This window comes from Eubalaena glacialis, chromosome 11 (assembly GCF_028564815.1).
Source record: "Eubalaena glacialis isolate mEubGla1 chromosome 11, mEubGla1.1.hap2.+ XY, whole genome shotgun sequence".
NCBI classification, from domain to species: Eukaryota; Metazoa; Chordata; class Mammalia; order Artiodactyla; family Balaenidae; genus Eubalaena; species Eubalaena glacialis.
The window spans coordinates 89,954,092-89,971,072 of record NC_083726.1 but is presented as its reverse complement, the minus strand read 5'-3'; the positions used below and the strand labels follow the sequence as shown (position 1 = coordinate 89,971,072).

Sequence of the window (16,981 nt, the reverse complement as noted above, 5' to 3'; positions counted from 1 at the left end):
TACAATATTCCTAGTTACTTTAACTTAATGTGAAAATTTATAGAAAATAGAATATGGTAGGTTTGTTACACTTTGATTCTTCATATCTTCAGAGCAATGTTTTGGAGTTCAAATATGATCATGTCAGCACTCTGTGCATCATTTCTGATGCCTTTCTATTGCTCCAAACATCCTTAGTACAGGTAAAAGGCGCTGCATCCTGTGGCTCCTGCCTAATTGTCGGTTTTCATGTCTCAGCGTGCTCTTCTCTCACTGTTTCCCAATGCCCAAGCTTCCCTCCTTTCTTTGAGCACCCCCAAATTCCTCTAACATTCAAGGCCTTCACATTTGCAGTGCCCTTTCCTGGAACACTTCCCCCTTCCCCTTCTACATTCCTTTTTTCTCCTCTAAGCCTCATCTTTTAGATTTCAGCTTAAATAGCACTTGCTAGGAATCATCCCCAGGCTTCCTAGTCTAGGTTAAGTCTTTCTTTTATAATTTTCTTTGGACTCTGCCTTGTCCCTCCTGGCACAAATTTCAGTTGTAAGTTTATGGCTATTTGCATGTTTGTTCCATGTTGTCTTTCCCACTGGGCTCTAAGTTCTTTGAGGCACTTTGTTTACTGTACAAGACAGTGCCTGTCTCAGAGCAGGACTCCATGGATATTTGTGGAGCAGATGAATGAATTTATAAAACTGACTTTTAAACTACTGTTTTTCTTCATAATCATCCTCTCAATATAGGAAAGTGTTAAATAAAATAATGTGGGACTTCCCTGGTGGTCCAGTGGGTAAGACACCACGCTCCCAATGCAGGGGGCCTGGGTTCGATCCCTGGTTGGGGAACTAGATCCCCCATGCATGCTGCAACTATGAGTTTGCATGCCACAACCAAGAGTCTGCATGCCACACCTAAGAAGTCCTCATGCCTCAACTAAAGATCCTGCATGCTGCAACTAAGACCCAGCATAGCCAAAATAAATTAATTAATTTTAAAAAGAGTTGTTTATTAAAAAAATGATGATAAAATAAAATAACTTATTTTTTTTCCATGCCAAGGTCCTGACAAATTTTAAGACAAATTAATTATAGCTACAGCTTTGCTTCCCAGTGCCTATTTTTATTTATTTAACAAAAACTTATATATAATTTCCAATGTGCAAGGCATTGCCTTAAGTGCTTTACAATTAGGCACTCATTTTGTTGTAATAATAATGCTCTGAGGTAGGTACTATTATTATCGCCCTTTTATTATTTTTATTTTATTAAAATTTTTTTTTTATATTTGACTGCACCACTCAGCTTGCAGGTTCTTAGTTCCCTGTCCAGGGATGGAACCTGCGCCTTTGACAGTGAAAGCGCAGAGTCCTAACCACAGGACTGCCAGGGAATTCCTGTTATCGCCCTTTTATAGATTAGGAAAGTGAAGCACCAAGAGGTAAAATACATTGTCCAAGGTCACACAGCTAGTAAATGGCAGAGCTGGGATTTGAACTCAGGGAGGCTGATTCCGGAGTCTGTACTTTTGGCCATGATTCCATGCTGTGAAGAATAGTGCCTTGCACATAGTAGGTGCTCAATGAATGCTTGTTGGATGAAAAGTGTTTTTCTGTAATCTTTCTTTGCCCAGGTTCCAGCTAGTGTTTGATTTCAAGGCAGAAACTACATCTTTGAATTCTGTATCTCAGTGCCTAACAGGCACAACCTGACTATCAGCTAATTGGAAGGGCAGGATGAAATCACTACTCCCTGACTCTAAATCCTAGATTCTTTAACTCCTACTGAAGTTGGGCTTACAGGCCATTGTGAGGGCGAGTGGCTTTATAGTGCATGAATCAGATTGAAATCTTTGAAAAACAGGTTTAATTTGTCAAATGCTTTTTCTGCATCTATTGAGATAATTATATAATTTTTATCCTTCATTTTGTTAATGTGGCGTATCACATTGATTGATTTGCAAATGTTGAACCATTCTTGCATCCCTGGAATAAATACCACTTGATCATAGCATATAAACCTTCTGGTGTATTGTTATACTCAGTTTGCTAATAATTTGTTGAGGATTTTTGAATCTATGTTCATCAGGGATATTGACCTGTAATTTTCTTGTTGTCCTTGCTTGCTTTTGGTATCAGGGTAATAATGTTGGCCTTGTAAAATGAGTTTGGAAGTGTTCCCTCTTCTTCAATTTTTTGGAAGAGTTTGAGAAGGATAGGTTTATATCTTTTTTGAATTTGGGGGAGTATTCACCTGTGAAGTTGTCTGGTCCTGGACTTTGTTTTTTGGAAGATTTTTGATTACTGTTTCAATCTCTTTACTAGTGATTGGCCTGTTCAGATTTTCTATTTCTTCATGATTCAGTCTTGGAAGGTTGTATGATTCTAAGAATTTATCCATTTTTCTAGGTTGTCCAGTTTGTTGTCATATAGGTGTTCATGGTATTCTCTTGTAATTCTTTTTATTTCTGTGATATCAGTTGCAACTTCTCCTCTTTTATTTCTGACTTTATTTATTGGAACCTTCTCTCTCTATTTTTTTCTTAGTGAGTCTAGCTAAAAGTTTGTCAATCTTATTTATCTTTTCAAAGAACCAGCTCTTAGTTTCATTGATCTTTTTTTTATTGTCTTTTTAGTTTCTATTTTATTTATTTCTGCTCTGATCTTTGTATTTCCTTCCCTCTACTAACTTTGGGCCTTGTTTGCTCTTCTTTTTCTAGTTCTTTTAGGTGTAAGGTTAGAGTGTTTATTTGAATTTTTTCTTATTTCTTGAGGTAGGCCTGTATTGCTATAAACTCTCCTTGTAGTACCACTTTTGCTGCATTCCTTAGATTTTGGTATGTCATGTTTTCATTTTCATTTGTCTTCAGATATTTTTTATTTCTCCTTTGGGTTCTATGTTGACTCAATAGTTGTTCAGTAACATGTTGTTTAGTCTCCACATATTTGTGATTTTTCCAGCTTTCTTCTTGTAGTTGATTTATACTTTCAAACCACTGTGGTAGGAAAAGATGCTTGATATGATTTCAATCTTCATAAATTTATTGAGACTTGTTTTGTTTTCCAACTTATGGTCTATCCTTGAGAATTTTCTATATGCATTTGAGAAGAACTTGTATTCTGATGCTTTTGGTTGGAATGTTCTCTATAATTCTATTAAGTCCATCTAATCTAATGTTTTATCTAAGGCCACTGTTTCCTTGTTGGCTTTCTGTCTGAATGATCTATCCATTGATGTAAGTAGAGTATCAAAGTCCTCCTCTATTATTGTGTTGCTGTCAGTTTCTTCCTTTAGATCTGTTAATAATTGCTTTATATCTTTTTGTGCTCCTGTGTTAGGTACATATATATGAATAATCGTTATGTCTTCTTGATGAGTTGTCCCTTTTATCATTATATGACATCCATCTTTGTCTCTTGTTGCCCTTTTTGGCTTGAAGTCTATTTTGTCTGATATGAGTATGGCTACATCTGCTTTATTTGGCTGCTATTTGCTTGGAGTATCATCTTTTATCCCTTCACTTTTGAGCCTATTTTTGTCTTTAGAGCTGAGATGAGTCTTCTGGAGGCAGCATATAATTGGGTCTTGTTTTTTAATTCATCAGCCACTTTGTGTCTTTTGAGTCATGAATTCAATCAATTTACATTTAGGGTGATTATTGATAAATGAGAACTTAGTAATGCCATTTTAGCTTTTATTTTCTGGTTGCTCTGTATCTCTGTTGTTTCTTTTTTTGTGTGTATTTCTGTCTGCCATTTTATTTTCATGGTTTTCTATGATGTTTTTCTCAGTTTCCTCTTTTTATATGTTTTGTGTCTCTGCCCTAGACTTAAGTTTTGTTTGTATCAAATGTCTCATAGATAAAATAGTCCTTTTTCTGTTGATAGCATGTTATCTTCATTTGCCTATATGAGTTCTGTCCTTTTTCTCTTCCCCTTTTATGTTATTGTTGTCTCAAATTATCCCGTTTTATGTTGTGAGTTTGTTAACAAATTGAAGTAGCTATAGTTATTTTTACTGCTTTTTTTCCCCTTTAAACTTTATGCTATAATTATTTAACAACCTATTCTGATACGGAGTTACAATTTTCTGATTCTGACTCTCTCTTTATCACCTTACTCAAAGTTTTGTGTACTTTTGCCTTTTTCTTTCAGGTGGAAGAGCTCTTTTCAACATTTCTTGTAAGGCACAACTAGTGTTGATGAACTCCCTCAGCTTTTGTTTGTCTGAGAAAGCCTTTATTTCTCCTTATCTGAAGGATAACTTTGCTGGATAGAGTATTCTTTTTTTTTTTTAATAAATTTATTTTATTTATTTATTTTGGCTGTGTTGGGTCTTCGTTGCTGCGTGTGGGCTTTCTCTAGTTGCAGCAAGCAGGGACTACTCTTCATTGCGGTGTGTGGGCTTCTCATTGCGGTGGCTTCTCTTGTTGCAGAGCATGGACTCTAGGCACACAGGCTTCAGTAGTTGTGGCTCATGGGCTCAGTAGTTTTGGCTCATGGGCTGTAGAGCCCAGGCTCAGTAGTTGTGGCGCATGGGCTTAGTTGCTCCGCGGCATGTGGGATCTTCCCGGACCAGGGCTTGAACCCGTGTCCCTTGCATTGGCAGGTGGATTCTTAACCACTGCACCACCAGGGAAGCCCTGGATAGAGTATTCTTTGCTGACAGTTTTTACCTTTCAATTTTTTTTTTAAATGTTTATTTATTTATTTATTTATTTATTTAGCTGCACCAGGTCTTGGTTATGGCACGTGGGATCTTTAGTTGTGGCATGCAGGCTCTTAGTTGAGGCTAGCAGGATCTAGTTCCCTGACCAGGGATCGAATCCAGGCCCCCTGCATTGGGAGCACAGAGTCCCAACCACTGGACCACCAGGGAAGTCCCTATCTTTCAATGCTTTCAGTGTGTTATTCTACTCCTGGCATGCAGAGTTTCTGCTGAGAAATCTGCTGACAGCCTAATGTTTTGTTTGTTTATTACTTTTTGGGTTTTTTTTGTAGGTTACCATCTTTTTTTCCTTGGTTTCCTTTATTTATTTATTTATTTATTTTTATTAGTGCATTAATTTATCCGATTAAAGCAGTCCTAATTTTCTTTTTTTTTTTTATAAATTTATTTATTTATTTTTGGCTGTGTTGGGTCTTCGTTTCTATGCAAGGGCTTTCTCCAGTTGTGGCGAGCGGGGGCCACTCTTCATCGCGGTGCGCGGGCCTCTCACTGTCGCGGCCTCTCCCGTTGCGGAGCACAGGCTCCAGACGCGCAGGCTCAGTAGTTGTGGCTCACGGGCCTAGCCGCTCTGCGGCATGTGGGATCCTCCCGGACCGGGGCACGAACCCGTGTCCCCTGCATTGGCAGGCGGATTCCTAACCACTGCGCCACCAGGGAAGCCCCCCTTGGTTTCCTTTAAAATTCTTTCTTTATCATTGACTTTTGATAGTTTTACTAGAATGTTTCTTTGAGGAGGTCTTTTCGCATTGGGGTAATTAGGTGTTCTCTTAGCTTAGTGGACTTGTATATCTGGTTCCTTCCCCAGGTTTGGGAAGTTCTCAGCAATTATTTCTTTAAATAAACTCTGCAAACTTCTCCCTCTCTTCTCCTTCTGGAATACCCATTATCCTTATGTTGCCTTTCCTAATAGAGTTGGATATTTCTCATAACATTTCTTCATTATTTTTTTTTAATAAATTTATTTATTTTATTTATTTATTTTTGGCTGCATTGGGTCTTCATTGATGCACGCGGGCTTTCTCTAGTTGCAGCGAGTGGGAGCTACTCTTTGTTGTGGTGTGTGGGCTTCTCATTGCGGTGGCTTCTCTTGTTGTGGAGCACCAGCTCCAGGTGCACAGGCTTCAGTAGTTGTGGCAGGAGGGGTAAGTAGTTGTGGCTTGCAGGCTCTAGCGTGCAGATTCCATAGTTATGGCGTATGGGCTTAGTTGCTCCATGGCATGTGGGATCTTCCCGGACCAGGGCTCAAACCCGTGTACCCTGAATTGGCAGGCTGATTCTTAACCACTGCGCCACCAGGGAAGTCCCCTTCATTATTTTTTAGACCTTAGTTCTCTCTCCTCTTCTACCTGTATCATTTCTCAATTTCTGTCTTCAAGCTCACTAATTCTCTCTGCTATATGGTCTGCTATATTTCCAGTGCTTTCTAATGCATTCTTCATCCCAGCTCTAGCATTTCTGTTTAGCTCTTTGTAGAGTTTCAACCTTCTTGATAAAGTATTCTTTCTGTTCATTAATTTTATTCCTAAGCTCATTGAACTGCCTTTTTGAACTTTCTGTAGCTCATCAAGTTTCTTCATGATAGCTATATTGAACTCTCTAACAGTTAGATCCCAATATTCTATGAATTTAAGTTTGTTTCTGGCAAATTGTCTCTTTTTTGTGTGATACTGTGTTACTGTGGTTTTTCATGGTGCTTGATGACTTGTTTCTCTGCTGGCACATTTGAAGTAGTGAATACCTTTCTTCTTTAGGTAAAGCTTTTTTTACATAATACTAACAATACATAGGTTAGTAATTAGAGGCCTTTCTTTTGTTTTTCAGTAAGCAGTGCTATAGCATAAGTTTTTGGTTTTTCTTACCTGAGCTGCTTCTGGCTATATTTGAGAATCAGCATTTTCCACCCTCCACTGCCTCTGCTAGAGGTATCACAGGCACCTTGTCTTCACTACTTGTGCCCCAAGCATCACTGGTGCCTTAACTGCTGTCAGTGTTGCTGCTGTTGCTAGTGTCACCACATGCGGCATTGGGATACTGGGTGCCTCTGCCACATGTAGGGTCACCTGGGTCACAGGCTCTGCCAATGCGGGGAAGGAGAAGTGGGGGGAGCTGGGTCATAGGCACCTCTGCCACATGGGGGTTGTCAGGTTCACAGGCACTGCTGTTGCAGGCAAGGGGGCCAGGGTTGCAGGCACCTTTGCATCTGGAGGGACAGGGACCCAGGCCCTGCTGCTGCTGCTCAGTTTCCTGTGGTGACAGGTGCTGTCATGGCCAGGGGGTGGTGTCTTGTGCTCCCCCTTCCCTGCTGCTACCAGGTTCTCTGAGTCTGCAGGGTCAGTTGCTGTGCTTGGGGGGCTAAGATCGCAGGCACTGCCTCCACTCTTCACCTGGTTCTGCCTTCACTATGTGTTCCAGTCCACCCACCTTTTGAGGTGCAGATGTGTGGAACTCTCCAGTGTCCTGGTGTGTTGGTCAGAGGAACCTTTGTTGAGTTATGAATGTTTTACTGATTGTAGATTGAAGGGGAGAGAAAAAGGAGGGTGTCATGCCACTATGATGCCGATGTCACTCCAAGACTTTATTATTTAGTAGATTTAAGTTCACAGCAAAATTGATAGGAAGGTACAGAGAGTTCCCATATACCCTCTGCCCACACATGCATAGGCTCTCCCATTGCCAACATCCCCACCAGAGTGGTACATTTGTTACAACTGATGAACCTGCAGTGATATATCGTAATAACCCAAAGTCCACAGTTTACCTTAGGGTTCACTCTTGGTGTTGTACATTCTATGGATTTGGACAAACATATAATGACACATATCCATCGTTACAGTATCATACATAGAATTTTCATTGCCTTTTCCAGAATGTCATAGTTGGAATCATACAGTAGGGATGTAGGCTTTTCAGGTTGGCTTCTTTCACTTAATGATATGCTTTTAAGGTTCCCACATGTCTTTTTATGGCTTGGTTGCTCTTTTTTTTTTTTTTAAAGCATTGAATAATATGCCATTGTCTGGATGTACCATTTTTTTGGGGGGGTGGGGGGTGCTGCGTTGGGCCTTCATTGATGTGCGTGGGCTTTCTCTAGTTGGAGCAAGCGGGGACTACGCTTCGTTATGGTGCACGGACTTCTCATTGAGGTGGCTTCTCTTGTTGCAGAGCATGGGCTCTAGGCACACGGGCTTCAGTAGTCGCAGCACGCAAGCTCAGTAGTGGTGGCACACGGGCCCTAGAGTGCAAGGGCTTCTGTAGTTGCAGCACACGAGCTCAGTAGCTGTGGCTTGCGGGCTCCAGAGCACAGGCTCAGTAGTTGTGGTGCACGGGCTCAGTTGCTCCACAGCATGTGGGATCTTCCCACACCAGAGATCAAACCCATGTCCCCTGCACTGACATGTGGATTCTTAACCACTGTGCCACCAGGGACGTCCCTGGATTTACCATTATTTATCCATTCACCTACTGAAGGACATCTTTGTTGCTTCTAAGTTTTCGTATGAATAAAGCTGCCATAAACATCTGTGTGCAGGTTTTCATGTGGACATAAGTTTTCAACTCCTTTGGCTAAATACCAAGGAACATGATTGCTGGATCACATAGTAAGAGTATGTTTAGTTTTGTAAGAAACGACCAAACTGTCTTCCAAAGTGGCTGTACCTTGTTGCATTCCTACCAGTAATACATGAGAGTTCCTGTTGCTCCAAAGCCTTTCCAGCATTCGGTGTTGTCAGTATTTTGGATTTGGTCCCTCTAATAGGTGTATAGTGGAATCTCGTTGTTGTTTTAATTTGCATTTCCCTGATGACCTGTGATGTGGAGGATCTCTTCATATGCTTATTTGCCTATCTGTATCTTCTTTGATGAAGTGTCTGTTGAGGTCTTTGACCCATTTTGATAAATCAGGTTGTTTGTTTTCTTATTGTGGAGTTTTAAGAGTTCTTTATATATTTTGGATAACATCACTTTATCAGATGTGTCCTTTGCAAACCTTCTCTCCCAGTCTGTGGCTTGTCTTCTCGTTCTTTTCATGTTGTCTTTTATAAAGCAGAAGTTTTTAGTTTAAATGCAGTCCTGCTTATCAATTATTTCTTTAATGGATCATGGCTTTGGTGTTGTATCCAAAAAGGTATCACCACACCTAAGTTAATCTAGGTTTTCTCCTATGTTATCTTTTAGGAGTTTTATAGTTTTGTGGTTTACATTTAGGTCTATGATCCATTTTGAGTTAATTTTGATGAAGGATATAAGGTCTATATCTAGATTCATTTTTTTGCAGGTGGATGTCTGGTTGTTCCAGCATCATTTGTTGAAGAAATTATCCTTGCTCCATTATATTGCCTTTGCTCTTTTGTCAAAGATGACTATATTTATGTGGATCTACTTCTGGTCTCTATTGTTCCATTGATCTATTTGTCTGTTCTTTCATTAATATCACACTATTTTGATTATTGTGACTTTATAGTAAATCTTGAAGTCAGGTAGTGTCAGTCTTCCAACCTTGTTCTTCTTCAATATTGCATTAGCTATTCCGGGTCTTTTGCCCATCCATATAATTTTTAGAATTAGTTTGTTGATATTCACAAAACAGCTTGCTGTGATTTTGATTGGGATCACTTTGAATCTATAGACCAAGTTGGAAAAAACTGACATCTTGACAATAATGAGTCTTCCTATTCTTGAACATGGAATATTTCTTCATTTATTTAGTTCTTTAATTTTGTCATCAGAGTTTTATAGTTTCCTCACATAAATCTTGTACATATTTTGTTAATTTATACCTAAGTATTTAATTTTAGGGGTGCTAAAGTTAATGGTATTGTGTTTTTAATTTCAAATTCCATTTTTCATTTCTGGTATATAGGAACATGATTGACTTTTGTATACAGGCATACCTCTGATAAAATGCAATAAAGCAAATATCACAATAAAGCGAGTCGTGAATTTTTTGGTTTCCCAGTGCATATAAAAGTTATGTTTACACTATACTATTGTCTATTAAGTATGCAATAGCATTATGTTTAAAAAAATACATACTTAAATTTTAAAATACTTTATTGCTAAAAAATGCTAACCATTATCTCAGCTTTCAGCAAGTCATAATATTTTTGCTGGTAATGGGGTTTGAAATATTGCGAGAATTACCAAAATGTGACACAGAGACATGAAGTAAGCAAATACTGTTTAAAAAATGGTGTCAGGCTTCCCTGGTGGCGCAGTGGTTGGGAGTCCGCCTGCCAATGCAAGGGACACGGGTTCGGGCCCTGGTCTGGGGGGATCCCACATGCCGCGGAGCAGCTAGGCCCATGTGTCCCAGCTGCTGGGCCTGTGCTCTGGAGCCTGTGGGCCACAGTTGCCGAAGCCTGTGCACCTGGGGCCCTTGCTCCACGGCGGGAGAGGCCACTGCAATGAGAAGCCCGCGTGCAGCAGCGAAGACTCAATGCAGCCAAAAATAAATAAATAAAATAAAAAAATTTTTTTAAATGGTATCAATAGACTTTGCTCAACACATGGTTGCCACAACCTTCAAGTTGCAAAAAAACAAAACAAAACAAAAAACCCCACAATATCTGCAAAGCACGATAAAACAAAGTACAATAAAATGAGGTGTGCCTGTATTAACCTTGTGTCCTGCAACTGTGCTATAATTGTTTATTAGTTCCAGGAGATTTTTGGTTGATTCTTTCAGATTTTCTATATAGATGTCATGTGCATGTCATGTGCAAACAAAGACTGTTTTTATTTCTTCTTTCCCAAACTATATCTTTTATTTCCTTTACTTGTCTTAATGCATTAGTGAGGACTTCCAGTACAATGTTGACAGGGAGTGGTGAGAGAGGACATCTTTGCCTTGTTCCTGATCTTGGTAGGCAAGCTTCTAGTTTCCCATGAGAAGTATGATGTTAGCTGTAGGTTTTCTGCAGATATTTTTTTATCAAGTTAAGGAAGTTACCCTCTGTTCATAGTTTATTGATGGTTTTTATCATGAGTGGGTGTTGGATTTTGTCAAATGCGTTTTCTGCATCCATTGACATGATTATGTGACTTTTCTTCTTTAGCCTGTATATGCGATGGATTATATTCGTTGATTTTGTTTTTTGTTTTTTTGGCTGCATTGGGTCTTCGTTGCTGCGCACAGGCTTTCGCTAGTTGTGGCGAGCAGGGGCTACTCTTGGTTGCGGTGTGCGGGCTTCTCACTGTGGTGGCTTCTCTTGTTGTGGAGCACTGGCTCTAGGTGTGCAGGCTTCAGTAGTTGTGGTGCGGGCTCAGTAGTTGTGGCGCACAGGCTTAGTTGCTCCGTGGAATGTGGGATCTTCCCAGACCAGGGCTTGAACCTGTGTCCCCTGCATTGGCAGGCAGATTCTTAACCACTGCGCCACCAGGGAAGCCCTATTCATTGATTTTTGAGTGTTGAACCAGTCTTGCATGCCTTGCATCCCACTTTGTCATGGTGCAAAATTCTTTTCATACATTATTGGATTCAATTTGCTAATATTTTGTTGAGGATTTTTTCATCTATGTTCATGAGAGATATTGTTCATGTAGTTTTTTTCCTCCTAGTATTGTCTTTGTCTGGTTTTGTCATTACAGTAATGTGAGCCTCATAGAATGAGTTAGGAAGTATTCACTATGCTTCTATCCTCTGAAGAGACTGTAGAGAATTGGTATAATTTCATCCTTGAATGTTTGGTAGGATTCACCAGTGAACCACCTGGGCCTGGTGCTTTCTGTTTTGGAATGTTATTAAGTATTGATTCAATTTTTAAAATAGATTCAGGCCTACTCAGATTGCCTGTTTCTTCTTGTGTGAGTTTTGGAAGATTGTGTCTTTCAAGGAATTGGTCCATTTCATCTAGTTTATCGAATTTGTGGGCGTAGAGTTGTTCATAATATTCCTTTAATATCCTTTAATGTCCGTGGGATATGTAGTGATGTTCTCTCTTTTGTTTCTGACATTAGTAATTGTTGTCCACTGTCTTTTTTCCTTAGTTAGCTTGTCTAGAGGCTTATTGATTTTATTGATCTTTTCAGAGAAATAGCTTTTGGTTTCATTGATTTTCTCTATTGATTTCCTGTTTTCAATGTTATTGATTTCTGCCCTAATTTTTATTTTTTGCTTACTTTGCTTTTAATTTGCTCTTCTTGTTCTAGTTTCCTAAGGTAGAAACAGATCATTGGTTTTATATCTTTCTTCTTTTCTCTTATATACATTCAATACTATAAATTTCCCTCTGAGCATTGCTTTTGTTACATCCCACATGTCTTTATAAGTTGTGTTTACATTTTTGTTTGTTCAAAATATTTAAAAATTTCTCTTGAGATTTCTTCCTTGAACTATATGTTAAGTATTTTAGTATTTCCAGTTATATATTTTAGTATTTTAGTATTTCCAGTTATATTTATGTTATTGATTTATTTTAGTATTATTTTAGTATTTCCAGTTATATTTCTGATATTGATTTCTAGTTTAATTTTAGTATTTTAGTACTTCCACATATTTTAGTATTTCCAGTTATATTTCTGATATTGAGTTCTAGTTTAATTTCATTGTTGTTTGAGAGAAGATACTGTATGATTTCTATTTATTTAAATGTGTTAACGTATGTTTTATGGCCCAGAATTTGGTCTATCTTGGTGAATATTCCATATAAGCTTGAAAAGAATGTCTATTCTGCTGTTGCTGGATGAAGTAGTCTCTAGATGTGAACTACATCCAGTTGATTAATGGTGTTATTGAGTTAATTGTGTCCTTACTGATTTTCTGCTTGCTGGATCTGTCCTCATCTGATAGAGGAGTGTTGAAGTCTCCAAATATGATAGTGGATTCATTTTTTCTCTTTGTAGTTTTATCAGTTTTTGTCTTACAGTTTTTGCCCTGTTGTTAAATGCATACACATTTAGGATTGTTATGTGTTCTTGGAGAATTGATCCCTTTATCATTATGTGATGCCCTTCTTTATCCCTGATACCTTTCCTTGCTTTGAAGTCTTCTCTGTCTGAAATTAATTTAGCTACTCCTGCTCTCTTTTGATTAGTGTTAGTATGGTACATTTTTCTTCATCTATTTACTTTTAATATTATGTGTTTTTTTAATATAATTTTATTTATTTATTTATATTTTTTATTTTTGGCTGCATTGGGTCTTCGTTGCTATGTGCAGGCTTTCTCTAGTTGTGGCAAGCAGGGGCTTCTCTTCATTGCGGTGCACAGGCTTCTCATTGCGGTGGTTTCTCTTGTTACAGAGCACAGGCTCTAGGCCATGCGGGCTTCAGTAGTTGTAGCACGTGGGCTCAGTTGTTGTGGCTCGCAGGTGCTAGAGCACAGGCTCAGTAGTTGTGGTGCATGGGCTTAGTTGCTCCACGGCATGTGGGATCTTCCTGGACCAGGCCTCAAACCCATGTCCCCTGCATTGGCAGGCGGATTCTTAACCACTGTGCCACCAGGGAAGTCCCTGGGTTTTGTTTTTAGATCCACTCTGACAATCTCTGTCTTTTAACTGGTACATTTATACCATTGGCATTCAAAGTGATTTTTTTAAAAAATTTTTTGGCTGTGCTGCACAGCATGTGGGATCTTAGTTCCCCGACCAGGGATTGAACCCATGCCCCCTGCAGTGGAAGCACAGAGTCTTAATCACTGGACCGCCTGGGAAGTTCCTCAAAGTGATTATTAACATAGTAGATTAATACCTATCATATTTGTTACTGTTTTCTATTTTTTGCCCTTGTTCTTTGTTCCTTTATTTTTGTCTTTCACTCTTTCTCTGCTTTTTGTCACTTTCATTGAGCTTTTTATGATTCCATTTTCTCTCCTTCCTCTTGCACACACACATACACTCACACACATATATGTATAAAAAGAATTTTTTTTTTTTTACCATTTTTATTGGTTGTCCTAGAGTTAGCAATAAGCATTTACAAGTAATCCAAGTCCACTTTCAAATAATAGTATACCTCTTCCTGGGTAGTGTGCATACTTTATTATAATAAAAGAATCCTAATTCCTCCCTCCTATCCCTTGTATCATCGCTGTCATTCATTTCACTTATAAAAAGCATACATAGCATATATATACATATATAAGATATATACATAAGCATACATAATCAAATACATTGCTGCTATTATTCTGAGCCAACTGTTATCTGCTAGATCAATTAAGAGTAAGAAAAATAAAAGTTTTTATTTTACTTTCATTTATTCTTTCTTCAATGCTGTTCCTTTCCTAATGTACATCTGAGTTTCTGACCTATACAATTTTCCTTCTCTCTAAAGAACTTCTTTTAATATTTCTTGCATGGCAGGTGTACTGGCAGCAGATTCCCTCAATTTTTGTTTGTCTGAGAAAGTCTTCATTTCTTTTTCACCTTTGAAGGATAATTTCACAGGGTACAGAATTCTATGTTGGTGGGTTTTTTCTCTCGAAGTATTTCATTCCACTATCTTCTTGCTTGCATGTTTTCTGAGAAGTCAGATGTAATTCTTAGCATATTAATTATAGATGTTTTAAATTCCTGGTCTAATAATTCCAACATCCTTGCCATGTTTGGTTCTGATGCTTGCTCTACCTCTTCAAGTTGTGTTTTTTGCCTTTTAGCATGCCTTGAAATTTTTTTCTTGATAGCCAGACAGGATGTACCAGGTAAAAAGAACTACTATAAATAGGACTTTAGTAATGTGATGATAAATTGTGAGGGGGATGAGAAGCCTTCCACAGTCCTATGATTAGGTCTTAATGTTAGTGAGCCTATACCTCTGAACTGTGAACTTCAAAGGTGTTTCCCAGCTTTTTCTCCCTACTTAGGTGGCACAGCATGGCTAGAGTGGGTGGGAGTTGGGTATTTTCCTTCTCCCAGTTCAATTGGGCTCTGATAATACCCCAGCAAATTAGGTTCTGGTTAACTAGTTTCCCCTGAAGACAGGCCTGTTAAGAACAGCGTGCTCTGGTATATTTCAAAATAGTTCCTTTCTCCTCCCCGGGCCAGAAGCACTGATATTTTCGCTGATATTTACTGTGAGAACCTGTTTGAGCTCCTGCAGGTATAATTCACAAAAATGTAGTGTTCCCTCTATAACTGAGTCCCCCTGGAGTTTTTAACACTCATGTTTATCCATACTGAGCCTCCAACAATTTGTCAATTAGAATTCGGATTTCCTACCCCAGCACTGTTTCCCATGGTGGCTTTCACTTTTGAGTCTCTGCTCTGGAAGACCTGGATTCCATGTACTTGCCAGTCTGTCTCTCCAGTCTTGGGGGCAGCAGTTTGCCCTGTTACAAGAAAAGTTGTTGATTTTTCAGTCCATTCAGCCTTTTACTTGTTGTTAGGACAGAGTGGCACTTCTAACATCCTTACATGTGGAACCAGAAACCAGAAGTTTTCACTATTTTTCCACTTAACAAAGAGTTAGACTAACTTTAAACAAGGAGGACAAAGGTCCTTTTATCAATGACCATTGATACAAATAGTTATACAAATTATTACACAATTTAATTTAATATACTATTTAACTCACTTGTTTTTAAGTTAGAAATAAGGAGTATATAATTCTACCCAACAAGTAAGTCAAAGAAAAATATACTCCAAAGGGAAAGCAGTAAGAGTGGAAGAAAAGAAGCATTGAAAAAGGGCACTGACAGATAGATCAAGAAAGAATGAGAAATGAAGAATCAAACAGAAGGAACAGAGATAAAGGATGAATCCCACATACACATACCTAAACACAAGCTGCAGAGACATAAAGAGCCTATACTCAAAAAGAACTACAAGTGTGGACTGTAGCATCATCTAGCTAAGTCTCTTTATCTTTCAAGTCATAGCTGATGTTCTGGTTTTGTTACGAGTTTACGTATTTAACTTCTCACTTATTCAACTAAAAAATTATTGGACATCTTCTATGTACCCATCACTGTGTTAGGAGTAGGAGGTACGGCAATAAATAAGACAGTGACACTGATCTTAGAGAAGTTACAATTTGGCAGGAGAGACAGGCATTGGTTTTTAAATTTAAATCACACCACTTTCAACATACACACACACACACACACACACAGTGGCAATCTGAGGTGATGGATATGTTAATTAGTTTGATGTAATCATTTCATAATATATAGATAGGTCAAAACATGACTTTGTACACCTTAAATGTATACAATTTTTATGTCAATTATATCTCGATAAAGCTAGAAAAAAATCATGTTATATTTTTAAAACATATTTTACAGGAAAATAAGAAATCCTCGGGACTTCCCTGGTGGTGCAGGGGTTAAGAATCTGCCTGCCAGTGCAGGGGACGTGGGTTCGAGCCCTGGTCTGGGAAGATCCCACATGCTCTGGAGCAACTAAACCTGTGCGCCACAACTACTGAGCCTGCACTCCAAAGCCCATGAGCTACAACTACTAGCCCACGTGCCACAATTACTGAAGCCTACGCGCCTAGAGCCCATGCTCCGCAACAAGAGAAGCCACTGCAATGAGAAGCCTGCGCACCACAACTAAGAATAGCCCCCACTCGCCACAACTAGAGAAAGCCCGCACACAGCAACAAAGACCCAACGCAGCCAAAAATAAATAAATAATTAAAAAAAAAAAAAGAAATCCTCTATGAGTTCCATTGTACTGTTTTAGACTTAAAACTCCTCTTCCAGAAACAGACTCACAGATACAGAAAACAAACTAGTGGTTATCAGAGGGGAGAGGGGTGGGGGAGGGGCAAAATAGGTGAAGGGGATCAAGAGATACAAAGTAGTAGTTGTAAAGTACAGAAGTTACAAGGATATAATGTACAGCACAGAGAACATAGTCAATATTTTATAATAACTTTGTATGGAGAGTAATTTATAAAAACTATTGAATTACTATGTTGAACACCTGAAAGTAACATCATATTGTAAGTCAACTATATAGTTCAATAAATAATAAGTAAATAAAAGAAATAAACCTTGGATCAAAGAAGAAATTGCAATGGATATGTGGACAAAGAATTTCGCTTGCTATATCAGTAAACAAAGGATATTGTGGCCATTGCAGATGCCCCCTGACGGTGCACCCTTAGGGGATTCAGGATGGAGAAAAGCAGGATACTGGCCCTAGATAAGGTACATATCAAAGGAATAATTCCATTAAGCCGAGACTCTTGCATCTTCCCATACACAGAAAAGTGCTAAATTATTTAACTTGAGATATCTCGTTTTTCTTTAATTAGCAGTTATCTTTTTTTTAAATTGAATTGTAGTTGATTTACAATGTTGTGTTAGTTTCAGGTGTACAGCAAAATGATTCA

The 16,981-nt window shown here is 38.6% G+C and overlaps 1 protein-coding gene across 1 annotated transcript in view; it reads left to right on the top strand.

The window, feature by feature from the left end:
* Window positions 1-16,369, top strand: part of RESF1 (retroelement silencing factor 1) — a 74,386-nt gene extending 58,017 nt beyond the window's left edge. Inside the window, exon 5 of the mRNA XM_061204934.1 lies at window positions 15,924-16,369. Within this exon, the coding sequence (XP_061060917.1) occupies window positions 15,924-15,931 (8 nt within the window). The 3' untranslated portion in view covers window positions 15,932-16,369. The remainder of the gene's footprint in view (window positions 1-15,923) is intronic.
* The last annotated feature ends 612 nt before the right edge of the window (window positions 16,370-16,981 follow it).